At 47.5% G+C, this 24,829-nt stretch overlaps 1 protein-coding gene across 3 annotated transcripts in view; it reads left to right on the top strand.

Annotated features, from left to right (window-relative positions):
• Positions 1–331: 331 nt before the first annotated feature.
• The window catches only part of EZR (ezrin), a 46,313-nt gene continuing 21,815 nt past the window's right edge, over positions 332–24,829 (top strand). The window contains exons 1-2 of one of the 3 annotated variants that reach the window (XM_070376966.1): positions 332–504; positions 1,710–1,797. In XM_070376966.1, coding sequence (XP_070233067.1) covers positions 347–504; positions 1,710–1,797 — 246 coding nt within the window. In that variant the 5' untranslated portion in view covers positions 332–346. The other 2 variants (XM_070376967.1, XM_070376968.1) reach the window with 2 other exon arrangements.

Below are 24,829 nucleotides of genomic sequence, written 5' to 3'. Positions count from 1 at the left end.
ACAAATCCCAATGGCCACCAAGGTCCGTGTGTGTGTTTAAATCCTTTTGAGAACCATTTGCAAAAACAAAATTAAAAAAAAAAAATTCTCAGAATTTCTAAGGAGATTTCTTCTCTATCCTCCGCCCCCACCCCCCCATAAACTTTGAGTTAATCAAGTCAAATGAGGCCACAAGGGTGTCCTTTAACCAAGAGCGTTGGGCTATGGAGCGCCTTCTAATGCTTGTGCCCATCATCTCCGCGGAATCAGAGCGCCGAGGCGGCCACGTGCGCGGGGAGACACAGCAGCCCAGGTCCCCGGTTCTCAAAAATTATCCCGTCTCGGCGCCGGGGTCGAGGACGACAAAATGACCTTACCACGGGGACGGCCGCACCCCGAGAGGCCCCGCTCCTCGGCGGCGGCAGCCTTCCGGCCCCAGCAGGCTTATTTACACATCCCTGCACTCCCTCGGTCCACCGCGGGACGGTCTCGCACCTCTCCTCCACCCTCGGGAGCTGAGTCAAGGTCGGCAAAGTTCTCCGAGGGCGAGGAGAAGGGCAGAGAAGGCTTGAGGGGAGGTCTTTCCGAGGGTGGGGGAGGCGGGGGGCGCCCCCTCCCCGGGTCCCCGCGGCCATCTTCCCCGCGAGCCGCACCTCGCAGGCCGGGCGGGGTGGGCAGGGGCGCGGCCCCGGGGCCCCGCCCCGCCGGGGACTCTCGGGAGCGCGGGCCGCGGGTGCACTGCTCGGACGCACGGATCGCGGGGAGCGCAGCCGTCCTCTGCAGGAGCCGCGGGTGAGCGGGGCGCGGCCCGGGTCGGCGGGAGCGGGGTTCGCGCCGCGCGCTCGGCTGAGGGGCCGGAACAGGACGACAGGTGTGGCGGCGCAGGACGCCCGGCCGACGGGGCAGTGGGCGCGGGAGCCCAGGACCGGCGGGACCCTGGCGCGGCCTGTCACACACGCGGCAGGTGGAGCCGAGGCTGCCCGCGTGGCCGCCGCGCGACCTCCCGCGCCCCAGCCTGGCCCCTCGGGCCCTTCTCCCGGAGCGCCGGTGGAGCCCGGGCTGCGTGAACGCGCCCCCGACCCCCCGCGCCCGCGTCCGGGCGGGGACCATTTTCACAAAGTATTTCTCAAAGGGTTGACGGTTGCGGTTTCAGCCCTGGGGCAAACGGTTGCTTCACAAAGTGAAACTTGCCGTCTTCTGGGATCCCGCGGGCTTCCGGGGCGCCTCGAGAAGTTCCTCGGCGGACAGCCCCCCATTCCCCCGGCCCCGACCCGGCCCGGCCCTCTCCCAGCAGCCCAGGCCCCTAGCCAGCAGCTGCCCCGCCCGGCCCCGCCCCGCTCCTCCCCTCCCCTCCTGTCCTCTCCTCTAAGCTCCCCGCCGCCCGCGCTCCGCGCCCCGCCCCCGCCGGGCCGCGCCCCTGGCCACACCCCTCCCCTGCGCTCCTTCCCCCGACGCCGCGCTCCCACCGCCCGGGCCCCGCCTCCGGCCCCGCCCCATGGCGTATGGCTCCGCCCACGCCCCGCCCCCCGGCGCCGCGCCCCCACCGCCCCCTCGGCGCTGGGCCCGCCCGGCCCGCGGTAATTGCAGGTTGGGCGGTGACTCATTCCGGCGCCCGCCCGGCCGGTTCTTAAGCGGCAGCGCGGGGCGGGCGCCGAGTCTTGGGGCGGCGGCGGCGGCGGGAGCGGCAGGAGGAGTGCTGGGCACGCTCACAGGGCTTCCTCCGCCTGCAGGTCGGGAAAGGGCGTTTCAGCTGCTGCTGGAGAGCGTGTTTCCAAGGAAGGCGAGAAAACCCGTCCAGAACCGAAAATGCCGAAACCGGTAAGTTCTCGGATGTGTGTGGGCAGGGCGGGATGTGTTGAGCACGATTTTCAAGCGGAGTTATCTGGGCGAGGTTTGGGGCTTTTGGGGTTTTTTTGGGGGGGGGGGTAGAATAAGGTTCTAGGTGGACGAGAGGGCAGGAGCAGGGGATCGTCTCCGCTCTTTTCTTCCTCGTCATCCCTTTGTGGAACTCTTGGAGAAAACAAGATTGCGATGCTGTTCTCTCTACGGCCCTTTTGTTTGCGAGCCCCCTCCGCCACCGCGCCTTGGGGGTTAGGGTCTTTGAGAAAAATCCGAATGCCTTTTAGACGGCTTCGGGCGGTGGAAAACCCCTGTCCTAAGACAACCTGGAAGTTTTCTTCCCCGAAGAGGAGCCTGAGTCGCAGGAGAGGCAGGTGGCTTCCCACGGCGCGCGCCCGCTGCCTTCCCGGGTCTGGGAGCAGGCGAGCCCCAACTCCTCCCCTGGCGCTCTCTTTTAAAGGGGGGGTGGAGGGGATACTCTCTGGGGGTAGCCTCGTTCCAGTTCATCCTACTGAAGCCGTGCTCTGTTAACCCGGGAATTTGCTGGTGGCAGCAGGATTCCTATCTCGGAGAGGGCTTTGGTAATGAACTTGAATTGCAGATGAAGGCAGGCAGCCCAGGAGTTTGATAATCAGGCTCCTGGCGCACCTCCGAAACATCAGCTGACCCCCGAGCGCTGCTGCGCCCGCACCTCTTACCCCCACTCTCCCCGAATCTGATTTATGTCGCCTGAATCTGTCTCTCTGGTGGGATGGTGGCCAGCCTGGGCTTCATACGGCTTTCATTTAAGTTGGGCGAACAAGGCAGCTTCTTTGTGACCATTGTTTCTTAGCAAGTGGTATCTGTTACACCAGCTTGAACACAGGTGAACTGGTGACCAGATAATTGGGGAGGAGATAATTGAAGATTTTTGGAGTTTTGAATCCCAGTGGCGAGAATATCTGGATTCACTGAAAATTACAATAAAAGATTCCTACGAAATTTATGAAAATACACCCCATACATAAAATACATACATAATTTCATATACGTATGGAGTTTATGAGAAACCTTCTAGTTTTTCAAACGAGTTGGTTCTGTAGTCAGTGCTTATGTGTTTTGTTTTCTACCGTCACATTTTAGATTCTCTGAAAGGAGTTCTTTATAAGTTTTTACTGTTAGGTTAAATAAATTACTATGTTCATAGGCTAACAGATTGAGAAGCCAGTAGAGGTTTCGCCTCAGTTACATCATCAAGATGATTCATTCACGATGCAGACAATTTTTTTTTCCTACACTGAATAATTCTTTTCATTTCCAGTTGGTAGTTGGCACATGACCTTTGGGCTTTACAGTTCGTGTGGTGTAAAACGGACCTAAACATAGAGCTTTACTCCGGGCATAGCCCTGTACTGGTTACTCAGAGCAGTGATCAGGAACTTACCGCTCCTGGTCTGTGGCTTTCACTAAAGAAAAGATGTTGAGAGTTCAGCTTTTAAAATATCACTCAGATAACAGTCGGTATACCCGTCTCCTATCAGTCACTACTTTTGTTTCTCATAAAGTCTTCTTTTCCTGGCGTGTGTGTTTTTTGTTTGTTTTTTAGTGGTGGAGTTTACATGACGTACACTTGACCGTCTCAGGGATTTTTAAGCGTACAGTTTAGGGCATTAAGTACGTGCACACTGTCGTGCAGTTGTCACCACCACGCACCTGCAGAACTTTTTCCTCGTTCCAAACGGAAACTGTGCACATTAAACACTCACTTCTTTTCCCCACTCCCTCCAGCCCCTGGCAGCCGCCCCTCTCCTTTCTGTCTCTCTGCCTTTGACTCCTCTCGGTGCCTCACGTGAGATTGCACAGCATTTGTCCTTCTGTGATGGCTCATTCCACTTGGCACGGTGTCCGCAGAGTCCACCCTTGTGCCGTGTGTGGGAATGGCCTTGCTTTTTAAGGCTCTCTTCTTTCTTAGGGCAGGTATGTTTTCATTTCATTTGGCTTTAAAGTTCCTTTATGATGGACCAGAAACTTAACAATGTTTTTCTGACAAAGTAGTTGTTGAATTCTTTCAGGAAGGATAGTAGTAGCCATTCTTGACTTGTAACCTCCTTGTATGTTAGGGTCGCAGTAACTCAGAGTAAGGTTCTGAAAGACTATGTTTTATGTAATTTTTACAGTTATTTGCAGGTGGAATTGTGAGGTGTCCTTTTATGAGCCACAGATGTCGACCATGGGAAGTTTCTACCTCCTACCTTTTTGGTGGAGTAGGGTCTTGGAGATTTTGCCTTGTAAAATGAATACACTTAACTCTTTGTCCATGTGAATCCCATGAGGGCCACCTGCAGGTCCTTACGAGCTTACTGGCTGATGGGCCCTCTAAGGCTGTTAGAGTGTATCTAGTTTTTGTTACTGTTGTTTTTTGCTCCCTCCCTGGATGTTAAAGTGGATGCATCATCAGCAAGCTTTGCAGGTGTGTCCTTGGAACAGTTATCGATTCCTATTATTCAAGCCCAAACCAAGAATTCTGGTAGGTGACTTCCCATTGTGATTTTTAACAACAGGAATAAGGGCAAACCGTAAAGTTGGCTGTAGAGTCAGGATCTGGGCCGCCTCTGACCCCTTGAATTTGGCAGGCAGAGTATTTTTGATTGTGTCTGAATAGTCAGTGGATGGTGACTCTATTCGCAAAACAATTACATAAAGGAAATGATATCTATTTGCTGCTTTTTCTCTTGATACTGCTCGTTAGGAAGACTGCACGTCTGCTTTCAGAGAGCATCTTGGCCCCGTCTCTGGGTGCCAGGCACAAAGTATCACGCAGATGGTTGCAACAGATCTTGTCCTCAGGGAGCTTACAGTCTGGGACCCGAGCCCAGACTCAGGCAGACACTGGGAAGGGGACCTGGAAAACTCCCTGGGAGCCATCCAGAAGGGAAAGAGGCTTAGGTAACGTGTGACACAGCTGAGTAGAAAAGCCAGCCAGTGTGGAAATGGGCAGGCCGACTGAGGAGTCTTGCTCAGTCCCCTGGGCTGGTCCCCCGGGAGCTGCAGGGCTGCGGTCCATCGTCTGGTTTTGCTTTTCCCAGAGCTGCTCTGGGCTGTGACGGGTAGACAGCCAAGGAGGATGGTTTGAGGTCCAGAAGGCACCACGGCCTCTGCCCACCTGGCCGGTCTGGCCTGGTTGGTGTCTCTCATCTGGGAGAGGCGTGGACTGGGTGCTCAGGGCCGTGGCTCAGGAAGCCTGTCCCGTGTGCCCACGGTCGACTGAAGGTGACCCACGGGCTCCTTCCCCTTCCTGCTTCCTCCCCGCTCCCCCACCCTCTTTCCTCGTTGTGACAGAGGACCCACGGGGCGGCAGGAAGGAAAGCCGCTGCAGTCAGGCTTAGGGATGAAAAGGCTGTTGTGTCAGGGCCAAGCTCTCAGCTGTTTCTGAGAAGTTTAGCCCGAGCTGCCTTTCAGTGGCACCCGTGATGCCTTAGCCATTCAGCCCTGAAGTGTCGATAAGGAAGTTTCTAATGTACAAGTAGATCGACTCCCTTCAGTAGAACAACTGAAAGTGTGTTTGGAATCCTGCCCTGTGCTAGAGTCGTCAGATAATTTCTGAGATGCCCTTGCCTCTTGAGACTTTGTATTCTTTTCCATTAAGGATTTTAACAGGGATATGTTTTCTACCTCCCTCATCCCCCCACCCTCCCCCCCCAACTGAGGACACGTGGAGTCACTTTTGTCTATCTCCCCCCCTCCACCGCACCCAGATGGAGAGTTAGGCAGCTGAGACTCTCACGTGTTGGTGAGACACGCGGGCTGGGCGGTGTTGTCTGTCTGGTCATGCTGGAAGGCACAGGGAACGGGTCTGTGCGCTCATCCCTTTGTCCAGCATTCGTTTACCATGCTGGTGTTGAGGCTGGTGAGCAGACGCAGAAACAGCCCCTGCTGCCGTGGATTTCCAGTCCGGTGGGAGGGACAGACAGTGGTCGTGGGGTAACTTGAGTGTGTGCGAAGCTGTGCCTGCAGGGGAGTCCTGGGCTGGGGGTCAGGAACAGCACTGCCTGTGCTTGAGAAGCTAGAGTGCAGGGGTGTCCAGGTGGGGGCACACCCGCCCGCGGAAACCACTTGCATGCAGGCCCTGTGGTGGGAGAGAGTAGGTGAGTGTAGGCTTCCAGGAGAAGGCCTGGAAACAGCCCCGTGGGGGCTTAACTCCAGGGAAGCTCTGAAGGGTTTTAACTTGGAAGGAGGTGGCCTGGTCAGACTTGCTTTAGGGTTAGGGCTTCCCTGGTGGCTCAGACGGTAAAGCGGCTGCCTGTAATGTAGGAGATCTGGGTTTGATCCTTGGGTTGGGAAGATCCCCTGGAGAAGGAAATGGCAACCCACTCCAGTACTTTTGCCTGGAAAATTCCATGAACTGAGGAGCCTGCTGGGCTACAGTCCATGGGGTTGCAAAGAGTAGACACAACTGAGCACTTTCTTTCAGGTTAGTGTTAGAGTTAGGTTTAGGCTTAGGGTTAGAGTTGAGGTTGGAGGCAGGAGGCACTGTGCTGAGAGGCAGTGGCCGCCGGGACCTGGTGGGGTGCGGGGTCGGGGGCACAGGATGAGTTTGGGAGCTCTTTCGGAGGTGACCTTGATGGGGCTCAGTGATGGGCTGGTTATGCTGGGCCAGAGGGCGCCAGCTCGCGCAACTGGGTGCATGGTGGTGCCATTCACGCCATCCTCTGAGATAAGGAGCCTGGAAAAGGATCGAGTGTGGGAGGGGAGGCCTAGAGTTTGGTGGGTACATGTTAATAAATTTGTGACTGTGACTGATGAAAGAACTCACCTTCTTTCATGATTCTCACCATGGCCCGCTGCCATAATATCTTGCAAGTACCAGACTTCGCCAATGGTAGGATTTTGGAATCTGCATCAACTAAAAGTGGTCCAGCAGCTTCAGGTTTCTCCTGAGTGTACATGCACGCTGTAGACACACATCGTTAAACGCGAGCGTTCATTTAGTACTGGACTCTCACTTCAGGGTGTTCCAGAGTATCTGGACACGTGAAGGTTCCTGGTCCCTCTGCTGAATCCCCATCTCTGGGGACAGGAGGACTGGGTGTCTGTGCTTTAAGTAAGTTCCCCAGATGGCTGCGATGCACTCCCAGAGTCTGGGAACCGATGATTTCATAGGAAAAGGACAGTTTTTATATATTCCTTTCTCTTGGGCCCCAGCAATGCGATGAGGCTGTCTTAGTGGGGTTGATACTGGTGGTTGTGTGTGGGCCATGATGGCCAGTGTAATCCCAGTGCCTCCGCCCAGGCAGAGGCGCTCAGGGCGTAGATACACGGTCCCAGCTCCAGTGCCATGGGGGCCGACATTGGTGTTTGGAACGTGGCCAGGGTGGGAAAAGGGAGATCACTGGATGGGGCTGAGGCTGCAGAAAGGCAAGCCCAGCTATGGTGCAGAGCGTGTCTCTGATTTGAAGTTCTCTCTGCAGGGAGTTCAGTTGCAGAGCTTAATTTGGCAGTGACCAACGAGCTTTCAAATTTTGGCTCTCTTTGTTTTTAAAGGGGAAAAGAGGCCAACATTTCCTATTAAATGGCTGGGAACAAAGAGATCTCATTCCTTTTTTCCTCTTTTTTCTCCTATCCTTCCACACTGGCCTCTCCTTTTAATTACCATCCTAAATAATAGTATTGTAATTTCTAACAACATTTTGAATAATTTTACTAGTTCTTGCATTTTAGAAAAAGAAAGCAATATCACAACTAGTTAATTAACAATTCTTTACTTTTTTTAGCTTAAACTTTGAATCTGACACTTTGGGAATTCTTGGGGTAATTCAGTATAACTCTTTCTTACAGCAATTAGGCATTTCAATTCGAATCTGAAGTAGTAGGATTCAGTCTTTTCTTTGAAAATTAGTGAATACATTTTGAATTATCCCTTATGTTTTATTTAACTTCAGTACTAACTACACTTGGGATTCAACTACTCAATTAATTAGTTTTTAATTTCAGCGCTTTCTGTGCATCTGCCACTACTAATTAAATATGGAATATCTATTGAAGAGACCAGAAAGTTGCCTTATTTTGCTTCTAATATGCTATCTATGGCTTTTGACATAAAGAATAAAGATCTTATTCCAGACTTCTGTAAATAGTTTTCTTTTTTAAGAAAGAAAAATAAACTTTGTGCTATGAGTTAGAGACTTTTGACTAAAGTGAAATACTTAATTTCTGTTAACATCTTATGGAGAAACCCAAATGAACTTTTTGGCCAGCCCAATATAGTTAATGTACATAACTTTTCCAAATAAAATAAAAATGCAAAGAGCCATAAAAATAGTTTTGTAATTTACTATTTACCTGTACTTTGGCAAGCCATTTAGTTTCTGTGAGGCTCTATTTTGTTCCTCTGTAAAGTGAAAGTTAAAAAAAATTTTTTAAGTGAAAAGAATGTTATGTAAAATAAACTGAGACAGGGGACTTCCCGGAGGGTCCAGTGGTAGAGAATCGTTTTGCATTGCAGGGTCATGAGTTTGATCCCTGGCCAGGGAACTAAGATCCCACATGCTGTGGAGCAACTAAGCCCATGCACCACAAGTAAGATCCAGGACAACCAAATACATTTTTTTAAGTTAAAAAAAAAGAACAAAAGGTTTAAAAAATCATAGTAAACTGAGACAAAGCTTATATTTGTGAAATCCAAACAGTTTCTCTTCCAACGTTGTGAACTTTATTTAGTTTCCTATGCACGCCTCCCCCTTGAAACATAATCTACAAACTCCCAGTGTAACCCGTAGTTAAAACCGAGGGCTTTTGACCCTGGGTTGCTATGAACCAGGTGACGTTGGTCAGTAGATCTTCAGGGAAAACAGCGGTGTGAAACGTTTGGGTTATTTAGTGAAAGGGAGTACTCTCTCTTTCATCCTCTGTCTTCTCATTGTCAGAATTCCCTTGTAAATCACATGGGTTCCTTCCTCATTTATTGAAGCCCGATTATATGCCTTATGTGCTAGGTGTCGACTATAAAAATAAGAGGTTTTTGCCTTGAAGGGGAGCCTGGTATGTAAACAATTGCAGTGCAGTATGGTGAGTGTGGTAATAGAGATACAGAATATTATGTGCCCTGGAGAGCCAGGAAACGCCTCCCAGCTGCGGGAGATGCCTCGGGTGGGTATTGAGGGATGCGTAGGAGTTCGCCAGTGCCAAAAGGCAGAAGGGCATTTCAGGCAGCAGCAGTGGTTGCTACTGTTTTCCTTGTTTTACGATTCCCATTCCATCCTCCAAGCCTGTTTAAACACCCATGGATAAACAGTAATGCTGTTTCAAAGGAAATGGAAAAAAGTGTGTTATCATAATAATTATTCTTTTAACCTAATATACTTGAGAAAACAAACCTTGTACGCAAAATGAAAAATTTCTGACCCTGACCGGACTTTTATTGATAAAGGATGAAACTTTATAATAAGCAGCATTAGACTTTGCTCTCCATTCTATTAGATTTGAAGTCACTGCTGCTGCTGCCGCTAAGTCACTTCAGTCATGTCCGACTCACTACCCACAGCCTAATTTTCTTTTCTATTTTTGCCTGAGAGATGATCAATTTAAAACTGTCTATATCAAAAGATTGTCGTTTCAAGTATCGTAAACCGTTGTTTCCACTTCAGGATGGGGTAGGGAAAGGCCTCCTCTGCCTGTGGGGTACCAGGATTGGTTTTTACAATTTGAAGGGTTTTTCCAAGCAGTAAGAACAATAATATACAACAACCACCAAATAATGGCCCGCAAAGCCTGAAGTATTTACTGTCTGGCCTGTTACTGAAAAAATTTGCCAATCCCTGCTTTAGGATAAAAGTAATTATTGCTGAGCCTTTTATGTAACTTCCTGTCTATTTCATGACGAAGCTAATAGTATATGGAGCCGGATCCACCCCATTGGTTCCAATTTTTAAAACTATTTCATCAAAGTACAAAGAATTGGTTTCGTTAGCTGGCGTCCAGTGCATCGCAGGCCTGAGGTGGACGTTTCCTGTGAGCTTCATCACCAAGGAGCAGGCATGGCTGGCGCTGTGGTAATGTTTTAAACAAGGCTGGTGTTCTGCAGATCTTGTTTCTCTAGGGAAGTGGTGGTATCCTGTGTCACATTTGCTCAGCCATTGTATAATGACAGGTTTCTGGCATATGCTAAAAGAAAGCAATTTGTACCCGATATTTGAGTTGGAAAGAGAGTGTTATATGAATGGGTTGCTTTTTTTCCATCACCGATCATTTAAAATTAACTGTTGTCTATGTGTGAGTGTTTGAGCCTAGATGGTTTTATAATTTGATCCCTAGTTGGGAGCATTTTGGCTAAAGGAGAGCCCCCTCTCTCACTGTCCGCCCCTTACTGCTTATTTCTACGCAAAACGGCGATAGATAAACTCGTTTCTTTGCTTTCTGTCTTTCCTGGCCCCAGAGTGAGAAGCCAAGTGGTTTGGGGGTGGGGGCATCATTATCTGCTTCTGGAAGAGACGTTTAAGTGCTTGCTTCATTGGCAGATAGAGGGAAGAAGGGTCGGTGTGTAGGGAGCGTGCCTGCCGCTCATTGTCCCCGAGCCCTTCCCCCTCTCTGGAAATGAGGTCCCAGGACCTGCCTTGAACTGTGTGTAGCAGGGTCTCTTTGTCACACAGAGGACAGTGTAAATGTGGCCACTCCACTTGGAACAAGTGAATTCTGATCTGATTAAAAGCTTTCATACCTCATGGTGGGCATCCTTTTTTTTTTCTTAACCCCTGACTTAAACAGCCTAATAATGCAATAGATTTTTGGCCTGCTTTTTCCTCCTGTTCCCACAATGAATACCACCACAACCCTCCGTAAAATTCATCTGTCATTCAACAAGTAGAGAAGCTACTGTATGCTGGGTTATTTCGGTCCTGGGAGTATGTTGGTGAGCAAGATGGGGGTAATGCCTGCTTTCAAGATCCTTACACTGTAGTGGAGAAAGATAGCTGCTGTACGGGGGTGATGGGAGCTGGGGTCCGCTCTCATCCGGGCTTCGCCAAGAGGTGCAGGTACTTGTATCCTCTTCACTGATTGTTTTCTTGGTTGAAGAGTTGAAACCCCAAGCAGAGTGACTTAGCCAACAGCATGTGACTTTTTTTTTTGTTTTTTTGGTAAATCACCATTGCATTGGACCGTGAGCCAAGGTGACATTTCTGTAGGAACCTGTTTTCACAGTAGGTTTGGTGATAAGTACATGGTCATTTGCAATACCTGCTTGGATTCTTCCATCATTTCTCAAGCATTTGTTTTTGTGAAATTTATTCTTTCTGAATAATATTTTGCATGTTGTACTATTATTAGACTTCCCTGGTGGCTCAGATGGTAAAGCGTCTGTCTACAATGCGGGAGACCTGGGTTCGATCCCTGGGTGGGGAAGATCCTCTGGAGAAGGAAATGGCAATCCACTCCAGTACTATTGCGTGGAAAATCCCATGGACAGAGGAGCCAGGTAGGTAACAGTCCATGGGGTCGCAAAGAGTTGGACACGACTGAGCGACTTCACTTCACTTCACCGTTACTACGTCTATAGGTTTTTTTGGTAAAACAGGTTTTAGAAACATATCCAACATTGTTCCTTAAGTTTTTAAAGAGAAAACTGAATCACAGATCACTTGGTAGAAGCTTAGAACCTAAGTTTTAAATTGGAACCGCCTCTTTATTTATGAAAATATATATTAGTATTCTCGTCAAGCTGTTTCACTGCCTTGATTACATAATTATGGATGTTGCTCATTAGGTGTTCAAGTATCTGCTTACATAATACATTGCTGTTTGGGTGGGACTCTTAAGTGGGACTTAGATAGGGAGATAGGATGAGGAAAACCTGATGTTTATTAAGAAACTGGCCAAACAGGGCAGTTTGGAAATATAAGATGACAAAGTTGCAGAGGGATTGGGGAGCCATTGAACATTGACTAAACTTTAATAATAATAAGTTGCTCAGTCATGTCCAACTCTTTGTGACCCCATGGGCTGTAGCTCGCCAGGTTCCTCTGTCCATGGGATTCTTCAGATAGGAATACTGGAGTGGGTTGCCATTTCCTTTTCCAGGGGATCTTCCTGACCCAGGGATCAAACCTGCATCTCTTAGGTATCCTTCATTGGCAGGCAGGTTCTTTACCACTAGCGCCACCTAAGGAATAGTTTTTTAATTGTGGGCTATGATGGGACATGGTGGTTTTGTATTTGTGTATGCTTATATATATTTATATATGTATCTAAGCTTAAAATATATTTAAAGTCCATTAGGGCTACATACTGAAGTTTTTACAAGTGAAGTGATATACAATGGTCTTAAAATGTACTAGCAAAAAAAATTTTTTAAGTGGTAGAGTGGATGAGTCAGGAGTCTTGGATGAGGAGTCCACCACTCTGTTCTCTCTGCTTTTGTGAATGTTTCCAGTTTTCCAAAATAAAAAGGTTGGTTTTTTGTTTGTTTTTTTTTAAAGCACCTTGTAGGGGCAGAGGGGAAAGATGCCGTCACTTTTTCAAATCACCAGATCCCCCCAGGATCTGGCCCCCAGAGGAGAACCGCAGCCCTTTGGTGCTCAGACGAAATTGGGGACTGACTTAACCCCACCTGGGCCCTCTCACCCTCCACACTCCTTTTATTAAAGGAGAACTCAGGTCAGAATTGCAGTGACTTGGAAACACACAGAACTGTCTGTTCCCAGTTGGTTCCTCTATGACTCTCTATTCCCACGATTTTTTTTTTTCTTGGTGGGGGAAGGGGTGACCCAACTAGAAATAGGTCATTGTCTCAATAGCTGCATTCTCGAAGCTGAAAATTGGAAATGAGCACACTCAAGGGTGGGGCATTACTTAGTGGAATCTTGAGCAGCCATTTGAAGAGATGAGTGTGCAGTCCGTGCTGGGACTGGGGGTGGGGTGGGAGGAGGTGAGACCTGCAGGAAATGCAGCAGCGGGGAGCTGCAGGGGCTGGTGGGCGGGCTTGAGAAGCAGCCACCAGGTCTCCTCACTCCCGTCCAGGAACCGCCTACAGAATTACAATCCTGCTCCAGATGTAACATACTTGATTGTGACAAAGTATAAATTGAAGAGGTTATTTTTTTATAAACTTCCTATAATTTCAGAAACAAAGTGATTTAAAGGCACAAGTTCAACCGAAGTTGGTTTACTCAAAGCAGATTTTGTTTGCTGATTTTTTTGTTTGTTTTTTAGCTTGGATTAAAAAAAAAAAAAACATTGTTTGGGGTCTCTGTTTTTGAAAGATGGTAGAAGTAAAGACTTCTTGGTCAAGTTCAAGTACACCTTATCAAAGCTCCTTACAGGAGAAATATTCTTTAACACCATTCCCAGTGTAGAAGTTAGTAATAATACTGCAGCACATGTGATCTTAACTAGGGGCAACGATTTATTTCAGAAATGGTGCAGGGTTTTAGCATGGCTTATTTCATATGCCCTTCGCTAAAACATCAGGTTAGCAAAGGAACGACGTTGTTTTGACACTTTAATTCTTTCACAAGCTTTTCCCCCACTGGATTAGAAAACTGTTCATAAACTTCTAAATTTACTAAGAAAACAGTGCGCTCCAGGTGGAATGAAGTTTAGTCTATAGGCCTTTAATTTCCTGTGTTTTATGAGCCTGGAATTAAAAACCATTGTAGCATGTGATAGCCCTTTTGGCCCTGTCCCTTACTTTGCGTTCTTTTATGGGATCCTAAGTTTGTGGATATGATTAACCTCCCTTCTCAGTGAACTAAATCAGTGCTGAAATCGTATGCCACATCTAGTAAAGCTGAAATGACATATATCACAGAATCAAGAATCCACAAGCCCAGTAGATACAGAGAAGGTGACCTCGAATGATGATCTGTTTTACCTGCCCAGAGCTGGGAGAGCAGAGGTGGGTATAGATTATTTGTGTTTCTGGGAAGAAACAGGTTTCTTTTGCAAAAGGTAAACTTTCTCTCTGTTTTTACCCCTTCCTACAGAAAGTGGTGTCCGTGTGTCTAGTTTAAAATGTACACATTGGGTGTATGTGATTCCTAGTGTAGAGGAAGTCAGTTCCTACTCACAGACGCTCCCAATAAAAGATCGTAAAAACCAAGAGCCAGCAGGTATCAGGGATATTCTTTTCACGTGTCATGGGCAGGTAGGGAAATCCCACCAGGTTACCCTGCAGCGCGGACCTGGAACTTGGATGAGAGTGAGGATGCTTGCGTTTGTCAGGGGGCAGGCAAGTGGTTTCTCACGGCCTCAGTTTCCTCCTTCCAAAGGCAGTGCCTCAGCTGGTGAACCGCGGGGAGGGTATAGCACTGACTGTTTGCAAAACCCCGGTTTTAAAGTAGGGGAGGGGACTGACCCTCCTTTTTAGTGGGACACTCAGAAAGTTCCCTTCCAGCTCTAAAGTCAGGATTTTCTCTAGTTACGAGCACAGGCGGGAGTGGTTTGTCCGCTTTTTGTATTGTTAAGCAGCCTTGGCTGACAGGAAGTGGGTCTGGGGGCAGGAAGTGGCCTACTTTCAGAGGAAAAGGAGCTCTTTAGAAAGACTCGGGATTTCACTTCATGTTCTTGAAATTATACAATGGGTATTAGTAGATCTGAGCTCTTTTTTCCTGTCTGTATCATCTATCCATGTACTTTACAGACTGTACACTCTGGAATTTGGAAATAACAAACTTCAAAATTTTAAAATCAATGAAGATACAGCTTTAGGACTAACATTTTAAGAGCTATACAACTATAAATATTTTTAATAGGTAAGGAAATTTATAGGCCTCAGTTTCTCAACCTTTGAAAGAAGGTATTCAGGCTAACTTTTACCTAAATACCCATTTAGAGTCATCCTATGAAATAGTTATTCCTCCTTCCTATTCTGTGGTTTCTTTGATAGCTCAGTTGGTAAAGAATCCGCCTGCAATGCAGGAGACCCTGGTTCGATTCCTGGGCCAGGGGAGATCCCCTGGAGAAGGGATAGGCTACCCGCTCCAGTATTCTTGGGCTTCTGGTGGCTCAGCTGGTAAAGAATCCAACTGCAGTGCGGGAGACCTGAGTTCGATCCCTGAGTTGGGAAGATCCCGTGGAGAAAGGAAGGGCTACCCACTCCAGTATTCTGGCCTAGAAAATTCCATGGACTGTACAGTCCATGGGGTCATAAAGAGTCGTACATGATTGAGTGGCTTTCACTTTTCTTTCCTCCCTATTCTAACTGTTCTACTTAGAACATATATTTTTGTAACATAAATAGGATCTAAAATATGGCATAATGTAGATATCTGAAACAGAAGTTATAGGGAAATTCCAAGACCCAGCTTTCACGTTTCACTCTGCCCTGTTATTATCCACAGCATGTTAAGAATTTAGCTTTTTCCCTGTAAGCTTAGCCTAAAGGTGGTGGAGGAGAGCAGTTTGGAAATGAGAGGTATGTAGTGTGGGTTTTCATGATCCACTCTAAGTTCCCAATACTCCTTAAAGTGATACGAAGTCTCTGTAACATAAGGCAGATGCCCACCCCAGGGCATCCTGACTCTCTGAAGATGGGAACCAAGAAACTCTACCTATTGCTGCTTGGTTTGTAATAGAGTCGCATTGGCTTATTTGACATTGAACTCTCTAGATCTGACTTGACTTTTCATCAGTCTACGTGCGTGTGCTAATTCGCTTCAGTCGTGTCCCTATGGACTGTAGCCCACCAGGGTCCTCTGTCCATAGGATTCTCCAGGCAAGAATACTGAAGTGGGTTGCCATGCCCTCCTCCAGGGGATCTTCCCGACCTCGGGATCGAACCCACGTCTCTTACCTCTCCTGAATTGGCAGGCGGGTTCTTGGCATGGAGAAGTGGGCGGGGAGGGCAGGGCTGTTGGCATCCAGAAGGATGATGGCTTTGCCTGAGGTGCTCGATTGTGCTGGGTTAAATTCAGTTTCTTGACAGATACTACCTACAGGGAACTTGGAGTCTTTCTTACTGTCAGTCTCAGTCTGAATATAGAACTTCCTGCTGGAGGAATGACCATTATCACAGGGATGCAGTCATCTAGAACTCCCTGATGGACGCCAGGAGACCAGGGGAAACCAACGCAGGCATCCCCCTGTCCTTGTAGTCCCAGGAATAGCGCCTATCCGTGACTCAGGAAGCGAGGCCAGCACTTTGACCTCGTCAGGAGTTGTCACGAGTGGACTCTTGTAGCCCTAACGTTTGATGGTTTTATTATTCCTATTACTGGGCAATAAGAGGCTGCTATATTATCCTGGTTTTGTACAGTTTTACGGAAAGTTTAATAGAATGCGAGTTTGTGTCTGTCTTACCCATGTGTCTCAGCTGGGTTGTTGTGCTTCAGACCAGTTGATGGTGTGTGGAATTCTTACTGCATTGCCTGGCAGTTTGTGTTCTGATGAATTCCATAGATTTTTTGTTCTACAAGATTTGTGGAGCTAGAGGGCCAGTTTTCTTTGGCATCTGGAAAGTTTTCCTAAGCCTAACCAGCCAGTTTCTTCACCCGGATTCTTTTTCTTCTTTAACCTTGAAAAAGAAGACAGGAGATAACAATTGGGTACAAGTGGCACAGTGCTAAAGAATCGACCTGGCAACGCAGGAGATGCAAGAGACGGGTTCGGTCCCTGGGTCTGGAAGATCCCCTGGAGAAGGAAATGGCAACCCACTCCAGGATTCTTGCCTGGAAAATTCCATGGGTAGAGGAGCCTGGTGGGCTGCAGTTCATGGGGTTGAAAGAGTCTGACATGACTGGGCACAAGCACACACACATACTTTATCTTGAGTTTAAAACTTAAGATACAGAGGAGCATGAAAGGAAGGAGTAATAATAAAAATTATCATCCATTGGTGGTCAGGTTTGCCATAGGGTTATATTATTAGTAAGATGTAGTCAGCCGTTCTTCCCACCTTCTCTAAAGGTCAGTAAACCACATGAAGTCGGGTGTTAAGAGCTCGAGCTTACACGCGTGCCTCTGGAATTGCTGTGAATCCAGCTTGCCTTCAGGTGCAAGGTGACTTGTAGCCACTGCTGTTGGTGGCAGCATTTTAGAGCCACCCCTGCCTCCCTCTTGACTGACAGCGTAGTTGATGTCTTTGCCACTATGGTCAGTATCAGTTTACTGTGGACATTACTCCATTTAATGAAAAATGTGTTTTAAGGCCACATTTCTATTTACTCGTCTTCTCTCTGTACAGTGTTTTCATTTTTTTGACATACTGGTTTTTGTTTTGACCTCTCTATGCTTACAAGAATGGTGTACCACACAGGCGTTTTCTCAACTGCCTTTCATGAACAGAACACTAGACACTTCTAAAAAAACTATATGCTTATTAGAAACTGTAGCGATGTAAAGTATGGTCATCAGATTTTTAATGGCAACTATTTTGTAGAATTTTGTTTATAATAAACAGTGTTACTGGGGGCAGCACTGAACATCTAAGACAACCACTTCATTTTATAGAAACAAAGTTGTCTGTAACGTATCAGCCATTGCCAAGACCATGTGAGGAGGATGAGTGATGTGGCCCGAGAGGAGCTAAACAACGAAAGATCACTTGGCCTTTGGGGCTTTCCGACTTTGCTTTCTAAGTTGGCTGAATTCACAGGTCTGCGTTTCTACACTCAGCTGATTCCTTAATCAGGTTTGCTGAGCTCATGGTAATGATTTACAGAGGGTAGTTATCTGTTAGCCAGCATTTGTAAATGACCACTGTGTGTCATAGCTAACGCTGGGACTTAACTGAGTTGGAGTATTGTTCATGGAGATTGATTTTTATCTTAAAGGAGATCAGGCTGCAAAGAGGACTAAAACAGGGATTCCTCTGTGGAGACATCTCATTAAGAAAACCTGTCTGTGTGAGTTCAGGTCTAGTACTGAACGAGAGCCTGCTGCTGCTGCTGCTAAGTCGCTTCAGTCGTGTCCGACTCTGTGCGGCCCCATAGACGGCAGCCCACCAGGCTTCCCCGTCCCTGGGACTCTCCAGGCAAGAACACTGGAGTGGGTTGCCATTGCCTTCTCCAATGTGTGAAAGTGAAGTCGCTCAGTCGTGTCCAGCTCTTCGCGGCCCCATGGACTGGAGCCTACCAGGCTCCTCCGTCCATGGGATTTTCCAGGCAAGAGTGCTGGAGTGGGGTGCCATCGCCTTCTCCGGAACTGAAGCCTAGTCAAGAGTACTTTCCTGTGGTGGAGGATCAGCAGTAGCCGTCAGTACATTAACCTTGGGGGCTTCTCTGGCCAACCAGTGGGTGACACTTCCAGTGTGTGTGTTGGGGGTGCCGGGTGGGAGGAGATGGATCCCAGGTGCTCAGGGCCAAGAGCCCAGGGCGCAGAGCAGAAGCAATGTTGTAACAAATTCAGTGAAGACTTTTGAAAGTGGTCCACATCCTCCCCAGCAACAAAAGTTAAAAGGAAACAAAACTGGGGTGGGGGGAGCCATTAATCTTGCCAAAAGAAGCTGTGGCTCCTGCATGTTCAGAGTGCTAGCCAGGCCTCTTTCCCCAGCCGGGTTGCCTGGGTGTGGCCTCTCTTGTGAGCGGGGAAGAGCGGGGCCCACCCAGCCTCCTGAGTCAGCACCTCTGGGCCCGGGGCCCAGGAAGCTGTTTCAACAAGCTCTCCAGGTTAACTCTGCGGTGCATTCAAGTTCGAGAACCCCTGGTGGAGCATGGGGGCCCGGGGGGAGCAGCCTATAAGGCGTGGCTGCTCCTGCCTCCTCTGTGCCCAGGAAGCAGGCCTGGTGTGGCCTCAGCAAACGGGCCCCGGAAGGGTTTAGGGGGTGACTCCACGAAAGGAAAACACAGAGGTAGTGTTGAAAAACACAGAGGTAGTTAAGGTTGAGATAAAAAAAGATTTTGGGCACTTCATTGAATGCTGGCGATGGTGTGCTCCACACCATCGGAGTTAAGTGCAAAACAAGACTCTGTTGCTGCTTAAAATTCAGAGAAAGAACTTGAGTTGCTTGGGATACCCCTGAACAAGAGAGCCTGGGTTCTCCCTTCAGCCCATGGGAGGGCTGCTCCCTCTGCCCACCTGCTCCTGGTCTGTACAGGGAAGGGCCTCATAGGCCTTGTGGCCTCCAGCGCCAGGGCGCCTCGGGGCGGGCAGGAGTCAGTGCTTTGTTTGGCAAGCTGGCACCTTCTTCCTGAGAACACAGCGTATTTTTATTTACAGCTTAAATGACACAGTACGACTGAAGCGACTTAGCAGCAGCAGCACACTTAAATTGCATTTTGGTTTAAAAAACGCATTTTCTTTCATCTTCACCCCTAAATTTTTTTTTATCCATTTGAATACCACATTGACCATTAGATCAAATCAGATCAGATCAGTCGCTCAGTCTTATCCGACTCTTTGCGACCCCATGAACTGCAGCACACCAGGCCTCCCTGTCCATCACCAACTCCCGGAGTTCACTCAGACTCATGTCCATCAAGTCAGTGATGCCATCCAGCCATCTCATCCTCTGTCGTCCCCTTCTCCTGCCCCCAATCCCTCCCAGCATCAGGGTCTTTTCCGATGAGTCAGCTCTCTGCATGAGGTGGCCAAAGTACTGTCTAGTTCAAATGACCTGTTTTCCAGCTGTTTCATATATATCATCACCAAAGAACATGGCAAGTAATAAGGAAGGTCTGCAACCCAAAATATCCACCAGCAGTGAATAGACAGACAAAAGGGATCCAGGTAGCGGAATATTACTTGGTAGTGAAAAAGGGGGAGTGCTCATACATGATCCAACGGATAAGTCTTGAAAACATGAAGTGACAAAAGCAAGACCCCAAGGACCACGTGGTAAAATGATTCTGTTTCTGTAAAGTGTCCAAAATAGAGAAGTCTGTGGAGACAGAAAGTAGATTCTTGGTTGCCAGGGCTGGGAGGAAGGCGTAATGGGAGTGACTGCTAGTGGGCATGGGATTTCTTTCTGGGGTGATGAAATGTTTCTAAAATTAGTGGGGTTGGTTGCATAACTCTGAGAAGTTAGTAAAAACCACCGAAGTGCACATTTTAAATGGTGAGTTTTATGGGATGTAAGTTATATTCTAACAAAGCTGTTGTAGACTAATGATTCAAGGATGAAAAACCAAAATACAGTATCATCTCAGTAATTATTCAGTACGTGAACCAAAATAGCACCTGAAGGAGATTTTACAGTTCGTTTCAGTTGTAAAACTTTTTTTCCTCCTCACGCTCCCGGGCTTTCGTTCTCCCATTTGTGGGAGAAATTTTACCGGACAACTTCCTGTCAGAGCCTTTCTAAGCATTTGAAGGCTCTTATCCAAATATTTGAAAACTGTGGAAGCTGCTGAAGTGGCACTTTGAAAGAGGGCGGGGATGTTGAAAACAGCCGCTGACATTTTAAATGATTAAGAAAGGTCAGGCCCTCGGCGTAATCTTGGTGGTGCTTAGATAGTTGTGCTCACACTAATTTTGAGTAAATGCAGGTGTGATAATATACGGATTAATCTGTTATTGCCGAGTCCACTGCCTGCAGTCCAAACATTCAAATGTTACTATTTGAATTTCCCTTTCTCAGTGGGTTTCCTGATTCCAGGTATATAGTAAAATCACTGCAAACTTGTTTCCCCTGCAGTATTCTGGCTTCTAAATCACCTGAACTGGGTTGGTCTATTAAGATGTAAAGCAGCTGCTTGTTTGTGAAAGATCTGGTCTTGAAATTCTCCTTCCTGTCTTGGTCTTCAGTACGGTGTGAATTTATTTTGTAAAAAGTGTGGCTGGAGAGGTTATCTTTCTTACACCGAGTTTAAAGTAGTTCAGGAGGAAGTAGACATTTCTCAAATGAAAAATTGCAAGACTAGATTTCCTTACTAAAGTGAGGAGAGATTAGTGAGGGGGGTAATTTGACAGCCAGAAATTCAGCTTACACATATATGGGTTACGAGTAAAATAATAGTATTTTATGGTCAACTCTCTTCCGTATCTCAGACTCTTAGAAGGCATTTTAGATACCACTTTGATAAAATTACACTGAGAAGGCTCAAAAATCATGTTTTCCAAAGTACTGTCCTGGAATTTCACAATTTGCATGAATACCGTATACTCTCAAAGCCTTTTGATTAACTAAACAAAAAAATCAGAAACCGAGAGCCTCAGGCTGCGCGACCTCAGAATACTGCCTCCCCACCCCCAGGCCTTTTCCCCTCTCTCAAGGTTCAGTTAGTTGTGCAGAAAGTGCCAGCCACGGGGTGGATGGTGCAGTGTCGAAAGCCACTCCTGTCGTTAAGCTGTAGAATGCAGAGTTGGAAGATCCTTACAGATAAGTCTTCATTTTATGGCCCACTGAGCTGGGAATGCCTCCCCCACACTGGGGGCTGGGACCGCGGGGGCCGGGGCGGGAGGAGGCCTGGGCTCAGAGGCAGGTCCGGCTGTCCGCCTGCCTGGTGTTCGAGTGCCCATCTGCTGGACAGAATGAGCCAAGGGGACGGCAGGTTTCAGATTGGGGTTTAACACCTTTAATTCCTTATTGGGAAAAGAGTTGTCAGTTGCATTGGAGCAACAGAACCTGTACTGTATCGTGTGTCTGGTTGGAGAGGAGCATCCCCCTCTTTGCACATGTGAAAACAGGTGTGAGCTTCTCCTTTGTCCGTGAAAACAGTCTCCCAGCCGGCTCGTGATTTTCGTGATTTTCATGTGAATTTACCACCCCTCTGCGTGCCTTGCCAGAGGAGGAGCCAAGGTGCGTGAGTGCTCAGCCCTGTTCACGTCTTTGCACCCTGTGAACCGTAGCCCATTAGGCTCCTCTGCCCATGGGATTCTCCAGACAAGAATGCTGGAGTGGGTTGCCATTTCCTCCTCCAGGGGATCTTCCCCACCTAGGGACTCAAACCCAGTTCTCCTGTGTCTCCTGCATTGGCAGGCAGATTCTTTACCACTGAGCCACCTGGGAAGCCCCTAAAACACATTATCTTACTTTAAAATTCTGACCTAGTATACAACTGTTTAAAAGAGTCTCATTATTGTAGAGTGCTAATGTGATTCCCATATTGAAACTGACTAATGAATTCCCATTATACATAGTGGAGTGTGGTCAGGTCTGGTTCCTTTAGGTTCACCTCATTATTGTAGAGTGCCAATGTGACTCCCATGTTGAAACTCACTTACGAATTCCCAATATAGATAGTGGAGTGTGCTTATGTCTGGTTCCTTTAGGTTCTGACATTTTAGAAATCTAATTGCATCTTCATGCCATAGCTTCAAATGGAGTAGCGTTTGAAGGAGCAACATGAATTATTAAATTTATCATCTACGCCAGCCACATGGTTCTTTGTGTGTATATAAGGGGTGAGGGTACCTGGACAAAATTAAACTTTTATCACTGCTGCCCCCTTCAGACACAGCAGAATGTTAGAAAGGGTTTCAGCCTGGGAAAAAACACTGCCCTTTTGGGGGTTGATTTTAAATGACTAACTGCACACCCGCACCGCACATTCCTATGGGATTTTGCTGCCTTCAGAGAATATCGCCTTTAATAAAAGTGTGTGATCTGGGGGAGAATAGAAAGGCAGTAAAGATGGCAAAACACGGTGGTTTTCTCCAGTCTGCGAGTCTTTTGGGTTTGCGTGGTGATGCATTTAAGCCCTGGACCTCCGCTTCTCACGGGACCGTTCTCACGTTTGTCATGTGAAGCACGTAATCCCACTGTTTTTCCGTGGCGCCACTGCAAACACAAGAGCTCGCTTTTTCCAGGTACACTTAAAACAACCGATTATATCAGGGAAACCGGACAGGATAATAAAGAGGAGAGTTGGGACGCCAAAGCCCGATTTCTTTAAAAAACAAACAAACAAAAAAACAACCCTGGATAAGTGGACCAAAACATGCAGATGAATGGTCCCAATCTTCTGAGTAAACGTATCACTTTAAACTGTGAAAGTTCACACTGTATTTCCGCATTGTGACAGATGTGTAAAGTAACACACTACTGATGGAGCATAAGCCCCAGCCCCTGTGAGGGGTGTGAGGAGGCTGGGGGCGCGTCAAGCACACACACGTCTAGTCCTGCAGAGCCGCTTGGGCTCATTCACGTGGTGTTCATGAGTGTCTGGCTGTCATGAGTTCTCCTGTCTCAACCTTGGTCTCAAGATGGTTGACTGTGTGCCGTTAGTGAAACATGCATACACTGATCACAGTTACCTTGACTTTGTGCTTTTGGGGGTTGTCTGAGAGTGTTAGTGCCTCCCTGAATTCGAACTGGGGCCAGTTAGCTGTTCCTTCTGACGGGGCTGGTGGGGAGACGCCTGCTTCCCGCTGCCCGGCCCGTGGTCAGAAGAGCCTTGCCCCCTCTCCGGCTTGCCGGCTGTGTTCCAGGTCCTGCGCCAGATTGCATGATCACCAGTGTGCTGGACTCGGGAAAGTTCCTAGAAAGATCAGGCCAGGTGACACTTGGCACCACGTCCCGGAGCTGCTGAGGGTGATTTTAAGTCCTGTGGCGGGAAGGGCAGTTTTTGCAGGTTGCACAGACCCTCCTGATAACACTTAATTTTTAAGAAGTTCATTTTCTATGTATCACTGGGTTGTCACATCTTAACCTTAGTAATAAGTATTCATTTTGCAGATTATTGCTTTTTCAAAGAGTTGTGTGAACTTTGAGTCAAATGTGAACCTGCTCAGAACCTTAAAATAGCTTCCCCTCCCCCCTAAATTCCTGTTAATAAGTTTGCAAAATGGTTAAACATGGTGTGGTGATCACTTTTTTATGTTAATTATTAGCATTGGTCTTAGGAGGTGACTTTTTTTCTCTTCCTCAGATTTAGAGGTGATCAAGGTTTAGAAGTTAAGAGTCTGAAGTGTGAGCCTCTGGTCTCTTGTATTCATCTCAACCGGGGTAGAAGCTTTGGGCCCACATCGTCTGGTCGTTCAGTCTCTGAGTCAGTAAATAATAGAGAAAGGCCTGTGAGGTCCAGCGTTGGTCAGCGCCCACCTCCCCACTGTAGTCTCAGGTGTGGCATCCTCGGTAGGCTTCTGAGTGTAACCCGGAGCTGCATTTGTTACAGAATGTTTGCGTTTGGGGCTGCTTTTCACATCTCTCATATGTGGCCTTGGAACCATAATTGAGAGAGAGAGACTTGCTTTATTTTGTGCTTCATAACAGCCATTTCGTGACTTCTTTAAAATATTGCTGTCAGGAAAAGGAAGAAACTTGGGCTTTATGTTTTGATAAACTTGAAGTCTCTAAGATGTGCCTAGTCTTGCTTCTTAGTAAACTTCATTTCTTGAATGTGTAGACTTGAGATTGGAGAGGAAACTTTTTAAAACCTGGAGCATTGTGCCTCCCTTCTCTATGTTATGTTGGGCAGAGACCCTTTAAGACGGACTGGATGTATGTATCCATCGTCACAGTTTTGAGCCTTAGGGAAAAAACTACGTGAACAAAAATTAGTCTTTACGACTTTGAGTCTATGTATCTAGCCAGGGCCTCACCAGGTTCAGAACTTACGTCAGGAGGCTAAATAATACAGTTAATCTGTGTCCTTGTTACATTTCCATCTGAGTGGGACGAGTTTGGAATATATGTCTATCTGCTGTTTCTGTATTTCACTTGAAAAATGGTGAGAAGCAAACATTTCTTAAGTACCGTAGTTGCTGTGAAATTTTCCTCCGGGGCTGTGATATAAAGTAGATAGATTTGTATGTTTTTCAGATGCTAGCGAGTTCTGGGTTTTTTCAAGTGATAGATTTGAAAATTGCCTGTAAGTAAATGTTTTTAAACCACCAACTGTATGGCAGCTTCGATGACATTTTTCCCAGCCTTCCTGTCCTGGTAATGCTTCCGTGTTTTTCCTGCCTTCATAACTATCCTTTTGGATTCCTGCACAGCACTCTGTCCTCCTGGGCGTGTCTTCAGCCATTTGCCCGCCTCCCTTCACTGTTGAGGTCTCTCAAGTTGCTGTACATAGCCTTCTCTCCTATTACCTGCAGACTTGGTGTGGGTTCCCCAGGGGCGGCTCCCCACCCGTGGGGCTTCACAGACCTGTGGGTAGGGGTCAGAATGTGAGATGGTGTGTGTGTGCAAAGTATATTAACAGTCATCAAAGTATCTTTA

This window comes from Bos mutus, chromosome 9, assembly GCF_027580195.1.
Source record: "Bos mutus isolate GX-2022 chromosome 9, NWIPB_WYAK_1.1, whole genome shotgun sequence".
NCBI lineage: Eukaryota > Metazoa > Chordata > Mammalia > Artiodactyla > Bovidae > Bos > Bos mutus.
Note: the sequence above shows the minus strand (reverse complement) of the source record. Positions and strands in the feature narration are given on the sequence as shown.